Source organism: Kwoniella shandongensis, chromosome 10 (genome assembly GCF_008629635.2).
Source record: "Kwoniella shandongensis chromosome 10, complete sequence".
NCBI lineage: Eukaryota > Fungi > Basidiomycota > Tremellomycetes > Tremellales > Cryptococcaceae > Kwoniella > Kwoniella shandongensis.
This window is the reverse complement of record NC_089296.1, coordinates 521,227-542,844: the sequence shown is the minus strand read 5'-3', so window position 1 is coordinate 542,844 and position 21,618 is coordinate 521,227. Positions and strand designations below refer to the sequence as shown.

General features: G+C 49.8%; 11 protein-coding genes across 11 annotated transcripts; 7 read left to right on the top strand and 4 right to left on the bottom strand.

The window, feature by feature from the left end:
- Positions 1 to 738: 738 nt before the first annotated feature.
- CI109_105618 (uncharacterized protein) lies at positions 739 to 1,748 on the top strand (the record flags this gene model as incomplete). Its single annotated transcript, XM_032003511.2, has 3 exons — positions 739 to 893; positions 980 to 1,183; positions 1,346 to 1,748. The coding sequence occupies 3 exons, from the start codon at positions 739 to 741 to the stop codon at positions 1,746 to 1,748; spliced, it is 762 nt and encodes a 253-aa protein (XP_031862369.2).
- Positions 1,749 to 2,224: 476 nt separating this feature from the next.
- Positions 2,225 to 3,659, bottom strand: CI109_105617 (uncharacterized protein; the record flags this gene model as incomplete). Its single annotated transcript, XM_032003510.1, has 7 exons — positions 2,225 to 2,260; positions 2,333 to 2,448; positions 2,555 to 2,666; positions 2,723 to 2,803; positions 3,077 to 3,313; positions 3,500 to 3,556; positions 3,651 to 3,659. 7 exons carry the CDS (start codon positions 3,657 to 3,659, stop codon positions 2,225 to 2,227), a joined length of 648 nt encoding a protein of 215 aa, XP_031862368.1.
- Positions 3,660 to 4,255: 596 nt separating this feature from the next.
- Positions 4,256 to 5,304, top strand: CI109_105616 (uncharacterized protein; the record flags this gene model as incomplete). Its single annotated transcript, XM_032003509.1, has 5 exons — positions 4,256 to 4,325; positions 4,482 to 4,565; positions 4,623 to 4,663; positions 4,764 to 5,111; positions 5,200 to 5,304. The coding sequence occupies 5 exons, from the start codon at positions 4,256 to 4,258 to the stop codon at positions 5,302 to 5,304; spliced, it is 648 nt and encodes a 215-aa protein (XP_031862367.1).
- An 868-nt stretch (positions 5,305 to 6,172) lies between these two features.
- CI109_105615 (uncharacterized protein) lies at positions 6,173 to 6,508 on the top strand (the record flags this gene model as incomplete). Its single annotated transcript, XM_032003508.1, has 1 exon — positions 6,173 to 6,508. The coding sequence occupies one exon, from the start codon at positions 6,173 to 6,175 to the stop codon at positions 6,506 to 6,508; it is 336 nt and encodes a 111-aa protein (XP_031862366.1).
- A 310-nt stretch (positions 6,509 to 6,818) lies between these two features.
- Positions 6,819 to 8,588, bottom strand: CI109_105614 (uncharacterized protein; the record flags this gene model as incomplete). The annotated part of the gene is made up of 2 exons (XM_032003507.1): positions 6,819 to 8,017; positions 8,078 to 8,588. 2 exons carry the CDS (start codon positions 8,586 to 8,588, stop codon positions 6,819 to 6,821), a joined length of 1,710 nt encoding a protein of 569 aa, XP_031862365.1.
- Positions 8,589 to 9,412: 824 nt separating this feature from the next.
- Positions 9,413 to 14,513, bottom strand: CI109_105613 (uncharacterized protein; the record flags this gene model as incomplete). Its single annotated transcript, XM_032003506.1, has 19 exons — positions 9,413 to 9,684; positions 9,760 to 10,020; positions 10,082 to 10,244; positions 10,307 to 10,431; positions 10,514 to 10,651; positions 10,711 to 10,774; positions 10,839 to 10,936; positions 10,994 to 11,117; positions 11,180 to 11,313; positions 11,375 to 11,757; positions 11,823 to 12,258; positions 12,333 to 12,818; positions 12,873 to 12,965; positions 13,024 to 13,158; positions 13,217 to 13,762; positions 13,820 to 13,900; positions 13,955 to 14,036; positions 14,094 to 14,264; positions 14,328 to 14,513. The coding sequence occupies 19 exons, from the start codon at positions 14,511 to 14,513 to the stop codon at positions 9,413 to 9,415; spliced, it is 3,978 nt and encodes a 1,325-aa protein (XP_031862364.1).
- A 249-nt stretch (positions 14,514 to 14,762) lies between these two features.
- Positions 14,763 to 15,594, top strand: CI109_105612 (6,7-dimethyl-8-ribityllumazine synthase; the record flags this gene model as incomplete). Its single annotated transcript, XM_032003505.1, has 3 exons — positions 14,763 to 14,980; positions 15,080 to 15,441; positions 15,518 to 15,594. 3 exons carry the CDS (start codon positions 14,763 to 14,765, stop codon positions 15,592 to 15,594), a joined length of 657 nt encoding a protein of 218 aa, XP_031862363.1.
- A 451-nt stretch (positions 15,595 to 16,045) lies between these two features.
- Positions 16,046 to 16,896, top strand: CI109_105611 (uncharacterized protein; the record flags this gene model as incomplete). The annotated part of the gene is made up of 4 exons (XM_032003504.2): positions 16,046 to 16,108; positions 16,172 to 16,228; positions 16,398 to 16,463; positions 16,576 to 16,896. The coding sequence occupies 4 exons, from the start codon at positions 16,046 to 16,048 to the stop codon at positions 16,894 to 16,896; spliced, it is 507 nt and encodes a 168-aa protein (XP_031862362.2).
- Positions 16,897 to 17,163: 267 nt separating this feature from the next.
- CI109_105610 (sorting nexin-3) lies at positions 17,164 to 18,160 on the bottom strand (the record flags this gene model as incomplete). The annotated part of the gene is made up of 7 exons (XM_032003503.1): positions 17,164 to 17,195; positions 17,264 to 17,393; positions 17,460 to 17,585; positions 17,642 to 17,752; positions 17,831 to 17,922; positions 18,000 to 18,068; positions 18,130 to 18,160. The coding sequence occupies 7 exons, from the start codon at positions 18,158 to 18,160 to the stop codon at positions 17,164 to 17,166; spliced, it is 591 nt and encodes a 196-aa protein (XP_031862361.1).
- A 356-nt stretch (positions 18,161 to 18,516) lies between these two features.
- CI109_105609 (uncharacterized protein) lies at positions 18,517 to 19,875 on the top strand (the record flags this gene model as incomplete). Its single annotated transcript, XM_032003502.2, has 8 exons — positions 18,517 to 18,587; positions 18,653 to 18,683; positions 18,748 to 18,897; positions 18,965 to 19,099; positions 19,163 to 19,301; positions 19,356 to 19,544; positions 19,594 to 19,712; positions 19,762 to 19,875. The coding sequence occupies 8 exons, from the start codon at positions 18,517 to 18,519 to the stop codon at positions 19,873 to 19,875; spliced, it is 948 nt and encodes a 315-aa protein (XP_031862360.2).
- A 39-nt stretch (positions 19,876 to 19,914) lies between these two features.
- CI109_105608 (uncharacterized protein) lies at positions 19,915 to 21,607 on the top strand (the record flags this gene model as incomplete). Its single annotated transcript, XM_065967701.1, has 5 exons — positions 19,915 to 20,558; positions 20,609 to 20,694; positions 20,750 to 21,001; positions 21,059 to 21,189; positions 21,245 to 21,607. The coding sequence occupies 5 exons, from the start codon at positions 19,915 to 19,917 to the stop codon at positions 21,605 to 21,607; spliced, it is 1,476 nt and encodes a 491-aa protein (XP_065823773.1).
- Positions 21,608 to 21,618: the final 11 nt, after the last annotated feature.

The following is a 21,618-nucleotide window of genomic DNA, read 5'->3' as shown; positions in this document are numbered from 1 at the left end:
AATCCGAACCTATCGTTGTGTTTTAGTATAAATACCTACCCTTTCCGTCCTCTCGTCAATTCTGGGTATCCCCAACTCTGTCTGGGGAGGTACTGTATTGTTGACTGATGACAGTCTGAGGAGAAGAGCTCGTGGTTTTCTTTGACCAACTCCTACCACTCATTGTCATCCCAATCCAAAACTATCGTTGTATTTTAGTATAAATACCTGCCCGTTCTTTCATCCCACATCATCATTACTCTGGGTATCCCTACTTCTCACGCGCAGAAGATGGGGACGATACTGTATTGTTTTGATGATGTGGATGGAGAATGAGGAGAAGAGCTCGTGGCTTTTTGGATGGTTTGCCGGGTCTGAACCACGCAAGGTGGTACCCCGTCTCGGCTTTTTAGCATAGTCTTTCATCACACCAATATCAGAGTAGGAGCAGGACGAATCATGCGAGAAGATAAATAGTAGATACATATGCTCTGGTGACGAGAACAATGCGTAGTAGTGCTACTTTAAACATTTATCATACACAAGCACAATTTGAGGCAAGACAAGAGATGTAGCTGCGACTCTTCGGTACAACCTCGTTCAGGCACCAAAAAGTTGAACATTTCGCTGACCAAGTCGTTCGTCATTTGTGTCATTCCATCTTCCATTGAACCAAGCTTTGACAGTTCTCTATTCAACACAGCTCGAACAGGCCAGGGCGCTCAGTGAGATACATATACACAGCAGAACATAAGCATCATGGAAGTAGACACGACTGCAACACACTCGCACCGCCATCCCCACCAACATGTCCAACATACGTCGCAGGACATAGGTGACGATCTCGACTTCAACATGGACGGTGCAATGCACGACGAAGATGTCCTTGAGGAGACGACAAACTTGGAGTCTACGTAAGTACTGCGATCTCCATAGGGAAAAGCTCGAGTCCATGGAATTCATGCTGAACAATCGCTCTCACGCCATCGCCATCGTACAGCTTCTATACTCAAGGTTATGATTCCGGCTTCGCACATGGCGAGTTACACGGTTTATTCGAAGGTCGCGAACTTGGGAAAGAGAAAGCGTGGGAATTGTGGGAGGAAGTGGGTTATTATGAAGGATGGGCAGGGATGTGGGTTGAGTTGTTAGAGAAGAAGGTTGGACAGGGTACTGCGGGTGGGAGGAGGGGGAAAGAAGCTAGGTGAGTTGTCTAGGTTGGTGTAGTGTAGTCAAGGTACGACTCCTTGGCTTTGGGTCTAGATATCATCGCGTCGTGATGAGGTCAGAGTTTCGTCGGAAGGGACGCTGAAGCGACTTTGGTGTTAATGTGCTATAAAGCTGACTAGCATCCCTCCCGTTGCAGAGCACTGAGCCATGCTCAAACTCTACTCGACCTAATCAAGTCATTCCCAACTACCAACCCCACCCCAGCCCCGGCCCCGACCCAAGTCGCCAGCGCCAGCACCATCACTGTTCCCTCCTCCGAGCCTGAATCCGCTCAAGCACCTCCCCCATCCTCAAGCGAGGGCGCGAGTGAGGTTGAGACCGACCTCGCTACGCTGATCTCAACTATCCGAGCACGATATCGTCTTCTCTGTTCTTCGCTAGGTGTAAGACCACGACTCGCCACTGCCGTCATCGTCGAAGCTGTCCCAGGCTCCGGTGCCGCTGGTGCCGCTGGTGGTGCGGAAGGAGCGACTGAGGGGGTGGTGGAAGGTATAGAAGGACCGATGAAAGGTGTTGATACGAGGCAGTTGAGATTTTAAGGGCATCTCTGTGTGCGAAGGGAGAGACGATGTCATACTGCTCTGTCGTCCTGGTCAGACGACTACCGGGACAACGGCAGGAGCTGGAGATGGCATCGGAACGCAGGCCACGAAATGTCGTTCAGGGAGATGGTCAGACAACGGCGACCCGCTTATCGAGGTCCATCTCCTCGTCAAGGCTGGTCAAACGAGCCGGAGCACAGCCGAGGCGATTGGCGACCTACCATCTTGACGTGGTCACTCGGCAACAGCATGAGCAACCCTTGGAAATGTAGGTCGCCAGCAGTCAGTCGCTAGAACCCCGGTGTACATACGATACAATACATACGATGCTATTAAGATTTCTACTTGGCCTATTCGTACACTACCGATATTCAGTCTGCTGCTCTTCTCCTACTCAGGCTTTCCCTTCCTAATCTCCTCATAGGTTGTCTCCCTAGAAACCAGACCCACCCTGGGGTTCAACGCTGCATCTCTTACCTCGCCACTTCGGCGGTGGGCGTGCTTGTATGCTGCAAAGCAGAAAGCCGATCAGCCATACATCCTGCAACCACCCAATGTAGGCTGCCTGCCACTCCACTCACCAGCTCTTCCACAGGCGCAGCGTCGACAAAGTCTGGTAGGGCTTGAGCGTCGGAGAGATAGGCTGGGGTCTCGTTCTCTCCAATAGGATCATCATCGAGGCCTAACGCGTCGAGTTCTGTGCGTGCAAGAAGTCAGCTCCAGTCATGAGCAGTGTGTGCAGCAGCCACCGGGGACTGTGCAGTCTGTGAGATCCGGGACAGTGTGCTCGGAGCGTCACTTACCCGCTTGCAGATCGGCTTCATCCACCTCATCTGGCACACCGTAACTTCTCCCGAGCGATTCTTGTATCTCATTCGCTTGATCGATCAGATCTTCCATATCATAGTGAATGCTCTGGACATGCCTCGTCAGCTTTCGTCTACCATTATATAGGCCCAGGTGTAGCTCACCTCGATCTTGTCGATGTTGATGTTCTTGTACTGCTTCTTCATCTCCTTGTTGGCGACTTTGATCGCGTCGACTGTAGCCATCTGTAGAAGGAGTCAGCCCTGTTCGTCGCAATCTTCACGTTGCTGAAACAGTCATGTCCGCCCCTAAAAAAGGTCCAGCTATACCCCGACGTGAGCGCACAAAGGAACCATGCTCTCTCATAGCTACACCGAGCACTCGTGACTCGAGAGATCGCCAACGAGCGATGGTCCATCGCCCAGTCCATCCACCACACCCGTCGCTCCTCCATCATCCCTTCCCTCATTCGCGAGGAGTTCAAGCTCCTGCCCAATACATATGACCTCCGGACTCACCGTATTCTTCAGATTCTCCGTTGTCATCGCCGCCTGTTCCATATTCCACGTCTGCTGCTGCAACTGCTGCAACTGACCCTCATACATCCTCTTCTGCTGCAACGTCCTCAACGCACGCTGTTTCACCGCGTTCTTACCGGGACCTTCGCGGAGTTTGGACATTTGGTTTTTGAAGATTGATAATTCAGCATCGAGCTTTTTGATCTTGACGTCGATGGAGGCGATGCGCGTATCGGTCTGTGGCGGGCGAGGGAGCGAGCGAGCGACAGCCAGTGTCGAGTGGGAAGCGAAGATCAGGAAACGGTGTTCGGTGTCGGGTGGATGGAAAGGAATAACGGGTGGGAACGGAGGGGATGAGTGAATGTGACGGCAGCAGTCAGTCTCGTGTGTTGCCTATCCAAAGCGATAGCGAACCAAGCTTACAGAACTGATAGCGTCGTTCAACGAGGGTTTGGGCTTGGCTTTGTTTGATCCGAATATCTGTGCAAACCAGTTAGCTTGCTCGCTACTGATGTGTACTTGACGTTATGTCTGGGTAGACGAGATGACATGTAGTCGGACAGAAAGCACTCACTCTGTTCATTGTATTGGTCTAGATGATATGAAATGGCAACCAATGTAGGGAGCGACAGGCAAGCGATTGAAATGGTTATTGCTTTAGTGTAAGTGTATTAGATAACGATGGGTGTCACTGCTAATGGAAAGAAGCAAGTGACAACCTAGACCCAAGGGGAAAGGAACTTGTTCAGTCGTTGGAAGAGGAGGACGAGACCCGGTCGGAACAAAATTCAATTTGATCCGATGTGACCGTGCTGATGCAAGTACAGCAAACAGGGATGTTCCGTGACGATGTAGTGGTGTGTTCAAGCCGATGAGGGTAAGGTGGGGAGTGATGTTGTGTGTAAGGACACAAACACAAAGTGATGAAGCAAGATGATGAGTGCGAGCGAGGCTTGGGATGCGACGAGTACCTGGGTGGCAAGCGGATGATGAAGTCACGTGATCAGCTCATTCCGGTTGGGAAATACGCGACTGCGTTCAACAGCAACTTGAACAAGCAAGGTAGAAGACAACATCATCAATACATGCTTTAACTTGTTTTCGTCATCATAATTCTCGATGGACGCATAGCTGAGAGGAGACCGAGGAGCTTCAAAAAGGCTGAGGAGCGTGTAGAAAATGGCACCTTCTGACGAATTTCTCTTACTCGCTGCGACACTGTTAGAAGCTCTTCCACCTTCACTTCCAAGTGAGTCTGACAACTATGTCTATGGAAAATACTATTGCTATCATGAATAGCAGGACATGCTGCCATGACCTTTTGATGATGCCTTTTAATGTCTTATAGCTACCTCCTGTAGTGAATTGTGTATGTGTTCACGACTGACATTGCGTACCTCGTTAGTTAGCGATACCCTCCTCCTTCAATTACATGGGGTCTTCGGGCCGATGCTTATGTCGGCACTTCAGCTGGTAGACAAACGAGAAGGTGATTCCAGGAACTGGTCGTGCAAGCAGAGTCGTAGCTGATAGCGTCCCTCACTAGTCGTCAAGGTGACACTTCCCTCTGATCGACACATTTACCAAGTGAGTACTACTCTCATGCTCTTATCGCCCGGTTCAACAACTACCTCAACCTTGTTCTTGGATAATCTCACACATCGGACCTGATACAAATGCTCAATAGGTATCATCATCGACTGGCAAGAACTATACCCTTCATCTCGATCCACCTCTACCTATCCAACCTTCATTCCCACCACCACCTTCGACCGTACTCCTCGACCCAGATCCAAACTCGACCTTATCACCGCCTACCACACCCAATCCTGACAATCCGTTCAACCCAGACCCTTACGAAACTCCTATACGAGCGAGACCGAAGAGTGGGAACGATGATGATGATGAATCGAAACGGAAAGAAGAGAAGTTCCGCCGCGAGAGGGTGATGAAGCTTGCATCGCAGTTGAGGAGGATGTATTGTCCCTGTGCGGGATTTGCATACAACTCTTTAGCGGGAGAAAGAACAGTTCTGGTAAGTTCATGTATCCCTATGAATTGGCGTATTGTGTCAATACGTGGGCAGAAAGCGAGGTGGATGGACTGACCAACTCTTGTCGCAGTGCAAACACCTCCTGGCGGTAATCGTAGCTAGTAAGACGGGCAGGGAGGTCAAAGCAGAAGTGGGGTTACAAGGTGTAGCCGGACTGCTCGGTCTGGAAAGATGACGGACGGCGGGATTTGGAGATCGATCAAGGTGCTAGACGGGGTTCGTCGTCCTGCTGAAGTATGAACATAAAGAAAGAGATGATACTGTATCTGACCTTCGCACTGACCCTCGTCGCTGGTTTCGCTGATCAAAGATTGCTTTCACTCCTTCCTGAACACGTTCTGATGGAGCTGCGGAATGATCTTACCGCTTTGACCACTTGCCGTCGGCCCTGAATTGAGCAGACACTCGATGTTCGATAAAGGAGGGTCGGTCCTTGGTGGAAAATCAACCCAAAGGTATCCCCAGGAGCTGACGACAGGACCCGAAGTAAGATAGCTCTGTCGCTCCCGCCTCTCAAGTGAAATCTGCCGCTCCGTGCGGAAAGGATTCTCGAAATTTTGCTCGAAAGGAGGGTTGATGAGCACTGTGTCACAGGAACATCAGCAATGAGACATAGCGTGAAATGAGACATGGTTAGGTCATGGCATGGCATGAGGCGTCGATAATGTCACGCTGAATAATGAGCCAACGATCCAGTCTCGGTACCTTGACGACGGAACTGAGGAAAGGAGGATTCTTGTACCTACTGCATAGCACTACGAGGGAAGACGATCTCGTTCGCTCAATGGGGTGGAAGGAAAAGATAGTCGTTGATTGCCATCATTATTTCTCTTTTTTCGTATTTGTAATATCGCTACGTGCTTTTCATCAGTATCAATCAAGCAGAAGGTAGCGCCAAACTTCTCGTCAGTCTCGAACTCGAATCTTCGTGAGTAGACTGCCGAAGACCAACAACTGCTCCAATTCGATGGTATGGTGACAGCGAGAAGTGTGCCTGATCCATTAATCGTCTTCAGCTCGACATATCCTTCAAAGACAATACAATGTCCAACTCGCAGACCTACACTCTCGCTTTCAATCTCATCCAATCCGTCCCTTCTTCAAGCACCACCAGTACCTCATCGACCGTAGCCGCAAGCGGTACCACCACCACCACCAGTATCGGGACTTATACTATTCCATCTTCCTCACCAGCTCAAAATATCGTAGTGCCAATCCCCAGCACCAACACCAACACCAGCACCAGCACTACCAACCAATATCTCAACGTGACCGTCACGTCCACTGCGTCCACGGCCCACAACGATGGGATGAGAGCTTGGCCGAGGGAATATCCAATTTTCTGGGAAGGAGCAGGCCTCGATGGGTATCAAAGATGAGTAGGAAGGTGAGTTTTCACTTTACTCGTAAAGTCACTTGCCACTTCCCCTTCGACATTGGGTGTAACTTATGACAGTCGAGCAGGTCTCGGTCTATACCTTCGCTCTTTCTACACGGAGTGCAGGCCACATTTCGATGCAAGCGATGCATGACAAGGTTTCGTATCAAACATTTATTGCTTAAAAATGGTTCAAGAGAGAGATCGAATTCGAAGTTTTGTAAAGTTTTAAAAATGGTATAAAGGTATCCTCCACCTCCGAAAGAAAAAAAGAGGAGGAAGACAAGGGTCTTGCAAGTACGAAACAAAGCTTAACCCATTCTGGGCATGCTGACACTCCTCATACTGGTGATTGGAGGAGGAGCGACACCCACACCTACGTGTCCGTATCCTCCGAACGCGTTGCTCGGAGGGGACTGTGATGGTTTACCTGCAAATTGTCCGAATACACCCATGATAGGTCCGCCTACACCTGGTTGTCCTAGATGTCCAAGATAAGTAGGCATGATCCTCCTCCTTGTCCTCTGTTTCCTCTGTCCACCACCACCACTGATGGTAGTGGCTGTTCCCTCGCCGTTGGAGTTGGGTCCAAGAGCTGATGAGAGCGCACGAGAAGCGAGAGAGATGGAGGGTGATCGGGATCTGTCAACAGGAGTTCGAGAACCGGAATGCACCGAAGTGGTACGTGATGCCGATCCGCCGAGCTTCACACCACCACCCAGGACAGTCACATTCCCGCCATCATACGGAGTGACGGTGGGAGTGGGGGCTGAAGGTGAAGGGGTGATAGTGTTGTCGGTGTTTGGAGTGATCGACTGTCCATCAGGGGTGCCAGGAGACGGTGTACGACCTCGAGGCAAAGACAACATGGGCGGGGTGATCTTCCTGCTTCTCACGTCGCGTTCTCGCGATGCTTCGTGTCCTTTCATCGGCAAGGACAGGAGGGCAGCGCCGAAAGGATCAGCTGAACCAGGTCGTGAACCGGGGGTGAGAAGCTGAGAGTGACCTGAATTGGAATCGGATACCGAAGACGCGACTGAACTGAGTGATTCCGATCCGCGATGAGAAGCTCTTGACGGGGACTTTGAATGGATGTCGTGCTCGTCATTGTGATCGTGATCGTGCTGATGGTCGACCGAGTCTACCGAAAGTCCAGAGACCGATCGAGAGTGTTCAGACTCTGAGACAGAAGTCGATCTGGACGAAGCCGCATCGGAACTTGACCATCCTGACGGTTGTCGATTACCGGGTCCACCAGGAGCGTGTCCTAGACCAAGAGACGCGAAGGCGGGTAAGAGATCAGATGAGGATGATTCGTGGATATCGTGGGTTGAAACAGTTGCCGGGGAAGGGGCAGCAGGGGTGGGAGGAATGGCAAAGACGGTAGGAGCACGGATGGGGATCGCGTGTGAGGCTCGAGCGGGAGTCAATAGAGGTTGAGTGGTGGGAGCGGTGGTCGGTGGTGACAGATGGGAGGTTGCAGCAGCTTGCCATACGATATGGAAGTTTTCTGGGCAATTCGCAAAGTCAGCTTGCCATCTAGACACGTTCAGAGTGGTATCTTGCTCACCTCTGATGACTTTGAATGGTTCAAATCCTACATCTTCCCATTCCCATCCACCCCACCTCCAGACAACTTGACCTGGATCGCACCACGCTTCCCATTCTTCGACCTTGTGTTCTCTCTCCCTCGTCGCTGCGATCGCTTTCTTCCAAACACCTTCATCGAGCGCAAATTCCCCCGCGACATCTTTCAAGATAGGCGGCAACCCTAGATATTTGGTACATATCAAACTCCTGAATCCACTTCCTAGTTGGGGATGTTGTTCTTCCCAAGTAGGTTCGAACAGTTCTACCAATTTGGTACGGAGCGAATCTCGTAGTTTGAGTAATGTAGAATGGGGATAATGAGGTGAGAGAGGTTGGATCAGGTGTTGGACCAAGTGAGTGACGGCGGTGGAGAGGGAAAGATCGTATTCGAGAGTCGGACCTGAACCTGACTCACTCGATCGTCCGTTATTTGAGTTTACGGAACGATGAGTGAGTGCAGGTGAAGGATCAGGCGTTATAGTCGATAACATGACTAAGCTTGAACGCGGGCGTGTTGGTCGTTTGGTGAATAGGTATGTGGTGGCGAATTTATCTTGACATGCTTGACAAGGTCCAGGTCCAAATCAAAAGGTTGATATGTGAGGTGTAGTGTATCGTGAGAGGTCTTGCTATGTTGAAGCGATGTTGTATCGACGATGACAGGACAAAAACCGGTTGGACGGATGGATGGGTGGTGATGGGAAAATCAAACAGACCAAACAACGCAAACAAAGCTTCAAAAAGGGGTGCAAACAAGAAAAGACGATCGTAACAATGCAATGCTATGTGTGTGTGTGTGTGTGTGTGTATATAGGGCGATGCGAGAGACTAGGTTTAGATGGTGTGAATGGAGGTATGGTCGTTGATGAAAGGATTAGTGGTGGTATGCTTGATTGGAGATGTCAAACACACTCTACTCTACGACCAGGCGGTACAAGGGAAAGCGACGAGCAGGAGAGAGAAGCTAAGGGGGAGGGTTTGAGCGAGCTCGGTTTACATCGCAAAGGGAAGAATTGCCCCATCAGGTAAATACCCTTTTTCATCACGTGACTTTTACTGACCGGAAATCAGTGGAGATATCTAGAAGGGACACAGGTAACGTTATCTGCTCCAACAGGACGAAATTGCAGATTGCCATGCAATAATGCCATGCATACAAGCATATAGGGACCACAGTCAACTTCCCACTCTTGCATCTCCTTAGGATCGGAAGTGAATGCAATTACATCGGTCCTCGAAGGGATGTTGACAGATATATAAGGTGGATTGGACTATGCTTATGCTTGTTGCATCTATATGTGGTTTCAATCCGTTTCTAAGCGCGCAAGAGCACACCCAAACCCTTCCAACTCCCCATGACCGGCTTGACCAACTCCAAACTCTTCTCGATACCCAACGCATCCTCCAACCCAGCACCCCCGGTCTCTACCACTTCTCTCAGGATATCTTCTCTCTCTCGCCATGCTTCGTCGATGCTATCTGAGAGCTTTGAACGGAAAGAGATGATGGTTGATTGGAGCGATTGAGCGAGGGCGAGATGGTCGTCCGAGGCGAGGATCAGGTGTCGGAGTAGTATTAATGCTTCAGCTAGAAATGAGTCGTCCCATTACTTCGTAATTAGCATCATTCTTCTTACAAACATGGAAGGGTTGAGCCACTCACCACTCTTCTCGTCAACTCGGGATAAGAGTCGACCGATCGATGCTACTAGGTATTCGTACTCGTCGACAGTCCCTCGTCGACCTGTAGCCTTCTTCTTCCCTCTCTTTGATTTGGAAGTCTGGCCGGTCATCTTCGTGGTCTGCGAAAAGACAGTAGTCGGGGCGACTGTATATCTCGTGAAAGCAGAAGCGACAGTGGTAGCGTTTGTAGCCACATCCACACCTTCTATATCAGGTTCGTTGTCGACAATGAAGAACGAGTCTGAAGCGAAAGACAGAGTTAGCACCATGTACGAGAAAGTAGAAGGGGAGGGACGACTCACCAGGATTTGTTTCTCTGATCACTCTCAACTCTGCGATCCTCTTCATCTCCTTATCCAACTGTCCCTCCATCTCATCAAACACTTCCACAAGCGCTTCATGAGCTTCTTCGAGACCAGGATGGATCATCGCCTCGGTCAAGTCCTCTCGATCGTGTGACGAGACCTGAAGAGATACGCGAAGTGCGTCAGTACGGTTCGTGCTTGTGAAACGCAAGGGCCACTCACAAGTCTATATGCTTCTGCGAATTCTGTTCCACGACAAAGAACATCGACTGCACTATCGACATCCTGAGCATGTTCGATGAACACTTGCGCCGCTTCGAGGTGTCGACCTCGAGATGCTAGATGATCTACAAGGGCATTGGTTTCAGCACGAGACTTCAACAGCTTCAAGGTTTGAAGACTAAGAGAAGTCAAATGGAATCAACTTACCTGTCACTCGCTCGACCATCTCTAGGAGGCTTTCTCTCTTGACTTCTTCTTTCTTCGCCAGTGTGAACAATTCTCTCCACGCATGAGCTCGTTCGTAAGCCTTCAAAGCTTTGGTAGGCTTTCCCGCGAGTGTGTAAGCTGCGAAGTAAGTTATATTAGCTGGTATCACTTGCAAAACAGTGGCGCGGGCGACTCACACAACGCTGCATCGGCGAAATCTCGTCTGTCGTATAGGTAATCTCCGTAAAGATCGTGGACAACCTGGGGAGTCATCATCGTTAGTCTCCACAGTGCCCTATAAGGATTGTAGAGACGCCGCACTCACAGGTAGATGTTCCTTGTCCTCTGCATAAAGCTCGAACGCCTCGTCGTACAGCTCATATCGAGCGAGGTACGAAGCAGCATCCTCGAATCGAGATGGGCCTATTCACACGACAGTGATTCAGTCACAAATGCCCTTCTCGTTGCTTGGCTACTCACCTGCCTGTTTCAAATTCCTCAAAGCGCTTTCTCTCCTGCTGAGATGATCGTCGATCCTGTATCGCTGTTCCCACTTGTCCAGTGCTCGCAATTCTCTCAAGAAAGGGAGGTACTCTTTCGGATCCTGCGCAAATGATCGTCGTCAGATTTCTGCCCCGCAAATATTTCTGCTTGAGTATTACTAACCTTTTGAGAGTACTGCGCTACCATAAGAACCAGCTGGAAGTTGTACATCCCCAAAGCGACGTCATACAGCTTGTTGACATCAGAGAGGAAGATAATGTACTTGATAGCATCCTCTACAATCTCCTTGTGATCCGCTAGTATACTTAGGTCAGCTGTGCGTTTCCAGTAGTTGTTTGGCGTGTTCGTTCAGCTTACCTTGGAGTTGCAACAGCACTTTCAAGCCCGCTTCGTAATCGGCGGGTTGTTTGCACACATGCGTAGTCAAGATCGTTTCGACATATTTCGCGACACCCTTCTCCTCGACAAGAGCTCGGAGGGCATCACAGATCGAATTGACCTTATCGTCCGGCTTGGAAGACGAAGATGAAGGTGCTTCTCGACTTCTATCGGCATACAAAACTCTGGCTGAATCGGCAGAGTTGAGGGAAGACACGAAGAGGTTGAGGTAATCTACTTCCGGGATCTGGTCCACGAAATCTTTGAGATTCGCCATGAATTTTATCGGGTCGAGATCGTATAGGATGTTCAGGTCAAGTCTGTGTTTCCTACAAGTGAGGAAAGCAGTTCGATATGCACCACTACAGTGACGGAGCATCAGCGACAAGAATCATTACAAGCAACAGGCAAGAGCTCAGTCACTCACGCAACCACATCCTGCTTCACGACTGCCAAAACCAACGCTCTCGGATAAACAGTCTCCAGATTGCCTCGAGGCATTTGGAGCACCAAACTCATCGAACTTTCGCAAGCAGTCACCACGACTGCACCTCTCTCCACTCTCCGTTCCTCCCATTTCATCTCATGGGGCAGAAGGTCCTCTCCGGCAGCAAGACGTTGTAAGATCGGTAGAGGTGCATAGTGCGATGTCTGAGCACTGGTCGTGTAGATCAAGAAGTCGGGTGTGAGGGTGAAGGAAGTCACAGAGGATGCGATGGCTGTAGAAGTGGAGGAGGGATCGAGTGATGAGAGATGAAGTTTGGACGTCGGTGAAAGGGCGAAAAGGAGCGATGTGGAGGGTGAAAGGGCAAGGGCCGTGGGTCGAGGACAGATGTCGAGGTCGAGGGGACGTTCGCTCGCCACTGCGTAATGAGATAAAATGAACATTCGCTCCAACATATTGTCACAAAAGTAGAACAGATGATCCTAAACTTACCACTCGTCAAGTGCCCATCTGCACCGAAAACTAACAATTCCCCCTCAGCGGTCCACAACAATCTCTCTACATCGTGCTCCACATCCAGTTCTTCCTCATCCTCTTTATCTTCACTAACAATGTTCACTCGACAACCGTTCGCACCATCCTTATCCACCCAAGAGATGACCGCCGTTTTGCCCTTCGGACCCAAAGCGACCTGTTTTGGCACCGCTTTATTGAGTTGAGTCGCCGTTATGGTCGAGCTATATCGCAATTTAGGCTCCGCTACCTTCCCACCTCCTCGTAATCTGGATCCGGATTTCGGGTCGGGCAATCGAGTGTTGAGATCCCATACCTGGACGAGACCGTCGGAGAAGAGGATAGCTGCGCTGTCTTCGATATGTGAGAGACTGACGTGGACGGGAGTCGAGGGTAGGGACAGTTGGTACGATGACATGGGAGGAGGTGTATTTTGAGTTCTGAAAGGTGTCACCAAGAGACGCTCTATTTATCGGGTCAGCGGACTTCTACCATCATGAGATTGACACAAAGACTCACGGCCATCGACAACAGCCACTGATGCGGTGTCGTGTGGCATAGGCAGTCGTGCCGCGTAGGTGTCCCATACAGAGGTGCGTATTTGGACGGAGTCTACGACGTCATTTAGCATCACGACCATCCACAAAAAGACGAGTCTGCAAAAACGTACTCTCGCCCACGATATACAGCGATAACGCTTGTTCCGGATGCCATTTGAGACCCTTGAATCGAGGAGAAGATGGGTCGTGCGAGAAGAGTTCCTGCTTGAGGTAGTAGTGGTAATTCTTCATAGTCCAGAGTTGGACTGGAAGCATCTCTTGAATCAGCAATCCATGCCCGCCATATGTGCACGAGTCACTCACCGACGTCCCTGTCCTTCCTCTCGATCCAGATGGCCAAAACCTCTGAATCAGAGTTCCAGCTCATTCCTCTCACTCGTCCTTCTTTCCATACCTCCTTGCCCTCTCGTAGTTCAAATCCACCATGTCTCAATCCGTTCCTTTCGAGCATCGCGACGTCCCATTTACCTTCTCTTCCTTCACCTCCACCTTCGTAGCCGTACCTCACCAATCCTGAGATCACGTTCCCACTAGGTCTCCATGTCAATCCTCCTTCCAAACCGGCTAACGACTCTGATGTCGCCGACAATCGTGGGATGAAGCCCGCATTGGGATCACGCGAATAGATCCGAACCTGTCGACGAGCTTGTGTTGGTGCGTTTGGATAAGGGTCGAGGGATGAGATGGCAAAGTAAGCAGCATCGCCTCGGAACGTGATGGTCGGTAAGCCAGAGTCGGTAGAGTGAGAGATAGAAGTGGGTGTGGTGGATGGTGCTTGAGCTGCAGTTTTGCCTAGAGATCCGTGGAATTGAGTAGTTTTCGATCCCCATCCAACGTTGATGAATTGGTCTAGGTGGGTGAAGGTCAGGTACTGTACAATTAAGGCGCAAATTGAGCTCGATTCACCTTCACCAAAGTCTTCCGTCCGTAAGGGCTCCTCATGCACAACATCAAAATTCCTGGTCATACAGACAAGGTTGTCCTCGCCTATGAGTTGTCGAGGTTAGTGAAGTGTCTCTATTATAGCATCGAAGCACTTACCAGTGACCATGACAATCTGCTCATCATCGGGCGACCAGGCAGCTGCCTTGATTCCACTGTCCACACTTCCAACGACCTCGACCTAATATATCAAATCGACAGTCAGCTACATTTCATTTACCAGATTCGGATAGCTTACAGGAGATACACCTCCATCTGGTCCTTCGAGGAGTAAGGTAGCTATGTCTCCACCGGCCAAGAGAATGACGAGCGATCTGTCATCTGGCAGATAATGAAGGTCGAGCGTCTCGCCTAAGTAATCGGGCTTAGGGCATGGTGCAATCACAGGGGAAGAGAAGGACGCAATAACCTTGACATACCCAGAACGACTTCAGCACATTTCAAGTTGACTTTAAGTTTGGTGGGAGCTCACCTCTGCCTCATCATGATCTCCATCCGTTATCCGAAAGATATCAACTTCAACTCCTTCATCTATTCTTTCGACAGCAACGTAGATCGTCCCATTCTCCGGATCTATCGCAATGTTCGAAGCTTTGCTAGAGCTCCCCGCTTGTGTAAGAGCGGCTATCCGAAGACCTAACGGCGTTAAACTTCGCATCGTGTGACTGATGTTGGTATGTCAAGGATGTAAATTGACAAGTCTGAAAGGTCATTTTGATCAAAATTCTGAATTAACCAAACGTATGGAGGGACATTGGATGCTGCAAAGAAAAGTGGCGGAGATCGCCGCCGTTGTATTGCACCATTACTTCATTGCACCATCACCGCATCAAGCATAACTCGTTCTCCCTCATTCTCTCACTTTCTCAACCCACCTACCTACCTAATACATAAATAAGCAAATACAATGTCTGACCCAACAATCAAAGGTCTCCCTCCTCCCCCTACAAAGTACGACGGATCGCCATTCCGAATCGCTATCGTCCATGCGAGATGGAATGATGCGATCATCAAGGCTCTTCTCGATGGCACTGTCAAGAAGCTCAAGGAGCAAGGTGTCAAGGAGGAGAACATTGTGATTAAGAGTGTTCCAGGTAGTTACGAGCTGCCTTTCGCTGCGCAGAAGTGAGTCCATCCATCCTTATCGGTTAGGGACTCTGAATCGCCCTTAAGTCCTACGGCGAAGTGGGAACTCAATGTTGACTGACTATTACTTCCGCGCAGACTCATCGAAGCTGGCAAGACTCAGTCTTCCAACGCTGCCCCTTCCATGTTGGCAAGTACCACCAACCTCCTTTCTTTGATCGACAACAACCCCACCGCACCCGCATCAACAACCCCTCAACCCGCTCAGTCCAGTACCGGTGGCGCTTCCACCGCGCCTTTCAACGCCATCATCGCCATTGGATGTCTTATCAAAGGCTCGACCATGCATTTCGAATACATCTGCGATGCCGTCACTCACGGTTTGATGAAGGTCCAACTTGATTCTGGAACACCTGTGGTCTTTGGTGTGTTGACGGCGTTGAATGATGATCAGGCTTTGGAGAGAGCCGGTATCGGAAGAAAGGAGACCAAAGGACATAGTGAGTCTTTTTCTATTCAACATGAGTACACGGACATGTAGAATTACTGCTGACTGTGCGTCTTATAATGGTGTAGACCACGGAGAAGATTGGGGTCTGGCAGCTGTCGAGTTGGCTGCTCAGACGAGCGATTGGCAAAAGGGTATCTTGTAGATTGTGGTACCATAAATGGAATTACAGAAGGGAAAACATATACAAACAAATCATTGAATAGAGAGGACATGCATCAAGGCTTGAGCCGTTTAACTGTCACAGTTCATGCTAAGCTGTACTCTTGTTGCTGATCTCAAGGGGATGCATACAAGCAGCGGAGACATGGCTAGGCAAGGACGGTAGAACCATGAATCAGCATCATCCTGCATCCATCTCTAGCAAATAGTGAATAGTGGGGCCCAATGACCAAATACGACTTCGACATCACCGTTGCTAGATATTTTGCTCAATCTTCTTTCGTCTCTTTCCATCAACCAACAGCTCATACCATATAATAGTAGATTCAACATGGTCGTAAGTCCACCCTTTGAGTGCTCCGATCACTTCGAGCTAGGCTTGAAATTCGCTGACTACCCTGTCATGTTCACAGAAACTTCGCGTGTCAATATCGATGGAACTCGAGGGAGTGACAGATGTCCAACCAGCCGACGAGAATTACGAGTACTTTTTCACTGTGCGTTGTACCTCTTTCCTTCCACGCCACTGGTTGTCAAGCTAATTATCAGAGTATGTGTAGGTGATGTGTAGCTCGTGCAGAGAAACACATCCTAAAACAGTCAGCTTCAACCAAGTTGTGAGTTTTGCATCTTGGAGATCTTCCACAACTTCGGCGACGAGCGGCAGAAGCTGTGTGTCTCAGCAAATTTGAGAGCGGGAAACACGTAGTGGGGCGATGGGGTGAGACGAGCGAGGCAGGCGCTGAAAAAATTCGAGGTGACTGATGTCAATTGAACGCTTCGTAGGAAGAACACGATATCTCGGGATCGAAAGGAAGTGCTCATTTCGTCTGGAGATGTGGTAATTGCAAAGTACGTCGAAATCATCCTGCCATTCCCACCAGATTTCCCCTCTGAAGACTATCTCGACTCTCTCCACAGCTCTCTCGATCAAGGATGCTGATAAATTACTCACCCATTGCAGAAAGAACATTCCGCATCTTTCCTCCCATCCGACTCTTCGCCCAAATCCAAGAACAAGTCAACCCAACCTATCCCCTATTCTCTCCCCAACTCCCAATTCTCACCCTTCATCACACTAGATTGTCGAGGTCTGGAATTCACCGAATTTCATTTTAGGGGGAGGTGGAAATGCAAAGGCGAAGAGAGTGGATCTGAGTTCTTCATTGATTGGGAAGAATTGGGTAGGGAGGAAGGTGAAGAAGGGAGATGGGATGATTATGATGAGAGTTCGGGGACACCGGTAGGTGTGAGTGAGTTGAAAGCGAAGATTGAGAGAGCGTAGGGGGAATACTTCCTGTGCATGTATTGTATGTATGAGCGACTACCACCATAATTGTTGGTGTGACCGTTGGTGAATACAAACACTTCATCTCGGGACATGCTATACAATTTATCTTATTCTAGCCAAACTATCCGTCTGTTGGCGATCCAATCTCCTGTACATCACTGTCCTTGCACCCTGTATCAACGGACTCCGCGCTCGACATCACACCCATGACCTCATCCACTATAACCGGGTTGCTCTTTCTCCCGCTCCACTTTCTGAACCCTAGACCCATTGAGACTTGTCCCAAGCAGGATCTATACCACAATTCAAGATCAGCACCTTCCCAATCACCCATCCAGCGAAATAACACGTTGCGACTCACCCTGCAAGAACGCGCACAACACCTTGCTACCGGTTTGTAAGAGCGGATGACCAGCTACGATCTCGAGAAAACGCTGTAATCCTTCACGCCGTTGCTCAATTACGTCGTCGGTGAAACGGTTCGTAAAGACCTATTGAAAGGGATAGTGTAAGCATTTGCGCAAGGCTAACAGATGTAGATAGAAAACAGAACGCACCTTGCCAGGCAACGGCGGGATGTTGACCCTCGTACTTTCCCTCTCTAATACATCTCTGAACGCTTCAAAATCTGAATATCGACGACGAACAACCGAATGACGGAGTTTGAAAGCAGGGATGTTGGTCTAAATCACGAACTGAAGTTAGTCACCGCCGTCATCCGAGAGCGCGACAGACTCACCATACAGACGATCTCGTAGTCTGTATATTGTTTCCTTCCGATCCCATGAGTCATAGGATTCCGAATCTCAATCTCCAAGAACGATTCTGGAACAGCATACATTTCGTCGAACTGCTCGAGGTACACCAAGGATCATAATCAGCTTGAGCTCGTTTGGACAGCTGATAGAGTAGTTTGAGAGGGACATACAGTTTGGGGTCGGCCTGCCATACGTGCCATTTCGGAGAATGTCATTCGTTGTGATGAGTCGGTACGGGCGAAAGGTGAATGCGTCACCTCGACTAATCGGTGATACCATCAAATCATTGTCAGTGTGTTTCACATACATGAATGAATTGGAGGGCGTTTCTAAGCTCACCAGGCGGACTTTGAGGTGGTGCTTGTGGCTGGGAAGGGGACTGAGATTGAGGTTGTTGTTGGAAGTATGCTATGAGAAGCGGGCCACATCAGTCAAGGTACGACAAGGAAGGGGAAGAAGGGGAACGCACAACTTTGATCATATTGCTGTGGTTGACTCATTGTGCTGATAAGTTGACAAGACACGATATGGCTGACCGTCTATATCTAGCGAAGGGGTGGACCGATGCTACAAGCTTGTTTCAAAGGTCGGTCACAACGATAACAATGGATGATATGAGAATGGGTGGTGATGGACATGCTTACGCCAGGATGATGGGAAGCTCATTAGCAGATGATGACGTGGCAATTTGCTACATGATAACCACGTGATCTTACGACCGGGGTAAGAAGCGGGGGAAGTTGAACCATGCATCATCATACAGGAGACTGGTTCCATAAGTTGTATAGTCTCAACTTCCACCTCTTCTTCGTCCTCACTTCTGCACCCAAGCATCGTTCCAACGATACCCTCACAGATGAGCTGCTCACATATCTCTTCCCTCGCGGAGAAGGTTAAACCCCCCACACCGTCACAGCAGGTCCACCGGTATGTCTCGTCCACTCATCCTACTGGCTGCTTCGTTCTTTGCCACTGACACAACTATCGAACAGCGAGGAATGTACACTGTGTTTTGACAGCCAGGTGAGTGAGAGCTTACATGGTACTCGGTACTTCCCGGCTGATTAGCTCGATTCTCGCGTCCTAGGATGATCCCGAAGGCGTCTTTGTCTGCCTCGAATGTTTCAACGGCGGATGTTTCGGCGAAGGGAGAAGACACGCTTATTTGCATTATGAGAAGACGGGACATGCATTGGGAGTGGTAGTAAAGAGAAGTAGGAAAGAACAGAAGAAGAGGGTGAGTCATTTGCGCGGGACCCTGGGATGGTCATGGAATGATAGCTGACAGTTTGTGGCGTGTCCAGGATTCTACCGAACCTCCCATGAAGAAACTGGCTATTTCAGCACCGAGCGATGAGGAGCTGTATAGCTATAGTACATCTATACGATGTTTCGGCTGCTCGAGTGTGGGGGAAGTGATACAGTCGGATGATGCAAAAGTGAGCTTCGGTTCTGTGTGTACTTGCAACGCCCGCAAGCTCATTCTATTGCCTACGTTTCAGATATCCGCTACCGTCGACGGTATCATGCACGCTCTCTCGTCAGCTCAACAATCGGAAGTTAAGGCTTGGGAAGAAGAGATTTTGGCCTGCGAACATACTCTCACCCTTCAACAAGAACCAGTAATTATACCAGGTCAAGGTGTGTCGGAGCTGTCGACAACGCTTTTGGATCATGCTGATATTGCTGCTGCAGTGCCCAACCAGTGTTCCTCCTGCGACCTCACTTCGAATCTCTGGCTTTGTCTCACTTGTGGTCTCGCCAATTGCGGCCGACAGCAGTTTGGTGGAATAGGAGGAAACGGGCATGCGTTGAAGCACTTTGAGGAGACGGGACATGGAGTAGGGGTAAAGCTGGGTACAATTACACCAGAAGGAACAGCAGGTAAGTTCGCTAAAATTGTAAGAGGGGGACTGTCAGCTAACCCAAGCAGATATTTATTGCTATACATGTGACGATGCCAAGGTCGACCCGGACCTGCCGAGACATCTGACTACGTTTGGTATTGAAGTTTTGGGGCAGACAAAGACTGAAAAGTCTATGACAGAGCTTGTGAGTGCGATCGGAACGGTGGAGCATAAACATCTGACCACATTCATAGCAACTTGAGCACAACCTGAAGTTCGACTTTTCGATGACTGGAGAGGACGGGAAAGAGCTCGAGCCTGTATTTGGTCAAGGTCTGACAGGATTGAAAAATCTCGGAAACAGGTAAGTCGGCCGTTTATCGTCATTGCTAATCAGCAGTTGTTACATGGCTTCCGTAATGCAAACACTCTTCTCCCTTCCTCCTTTCCGATCTCGATATACCTCCGACGTCGCTCTGACCCATTCCCAAACCTGCGACATCTCTCTTCCTGCCACATGTCTCGAATGTCAAATGCTCAAGCTGGCAGACGGTCTCCTTTCTGGGCGATACTCACATCCAGCGAAAGCTCCTCTTCCTTCCACTACCGACTTCGATGCGTCTTCTGAGCCACCTAAATTCCAAGATGGCATCAGACCCAGTCAATTCAAGGCGCTTATCGGTAAAGGTCACGAAGAGTTCTCCACGATGAGACAACAAGATTCGGAAGAGTTCTTACAACATTTGCTCACTCGTCTTCGAGCTGAATCGAAACGACAAGGAAGGGAGGAAACGAACGAGCCGACGAGTATCACAAAGTTTGGTATGGAGCAGCGATTACAATGTAGCGGATGCAAGCGCGTCGGTCTCCAGGTCGAGGAGGTCGATTTGGCTAGTTTGCCAGTACAGGCAACGGAGAAAGGAGTAAACGAGGATGGTAAAAAGCTGTATGAGCAGGTGGAGCTGGAGCGATGCCTCGAGGCTTTGTGCAGTGAGGAGGAGATCCCCGATTACGCGTGTTCCATTTGCGGTACGAAGACAACGGCCTACAAGTGAGTTATTCAAACGGAATTGACCCCAGGACCACCTGACGCGAAGGCAGATCTACGAAATTCAAGACGTTCCCGAGTCTGCTAGTGCTACATATGAAGAAGTTCCAGCTTGTCAACTGGATGCCAACGAAGCTTGGTAAGTGGTATCCTTATGATAAGTCACACAGAGCTAACCCAGTCACCCGATGTAGAGATTCCGGTTAATGTTCCCGAGACTCTCACACTTGATTCACTTATTGGCAAAGGCTTACAAGAAGGAGAAGTCGAGTTGGACGTGTCAGGCCCTACCGCATCAGCTCTGCCAGAGTTCAACGCCACTGCCATTTCGCAGCTCGAAGCGATGGGTTTCCCTACAGTGAGATGTCAGAAGGCGTTGTTGGCGACGGGAAACAGTGATGCGGAGGTGGCTATGGGCTGGTTGTTTGAGCACATGGAGGATCCAGGTCAGCCTTCTCGGACTTCGATTCAATGTGTTCACTAAGCTGACGGACGGTTTTCAGATATCGATGATCCCATTCAGCCTCAGGCATCCTCGAATGCAGCGGGTCCCGAGCCTTCAGCGGAACAGGTGTCAATGTTGGCAGACATGGGATTCACGTCCCAACAGGCTCGCAAGGCTTTACGCCAATCGGTAAGCTGAAGCCAACTTTAGGTAACATGTCAGACGCTGACGCAGGTATGTCCAGGTCGGGAACCCAGAACGAGCTATCGAGTGGCTTTTCTCTAATCCCGATGATATGGGTGAGGAGCCCACTCCTGCTGCTCCTGCGGCGAGTTCGACCACGACAACCACAGCGCAAGCACCGGCTGTAGGCGGTTCAGCTGCTCTGCCCGCACACTATCGACTGAAAGCGTTCATCTCGCACAAAGGTCCATCCGTGCACTCTGGTCATTATGTGGCTACTATCCGACAGCCTCAAGCTGGGATATCATCTGAGAATGAGGATGAGTGGGTTTTGTTTAACGACGAGAAGGTTGTACGAGCTCCCGAGAGAGGCGGAGATGAAATGAGAGGATTGGCATACTTGTATGTGTATGAGAGGGTGTGATGGTAAGGGTA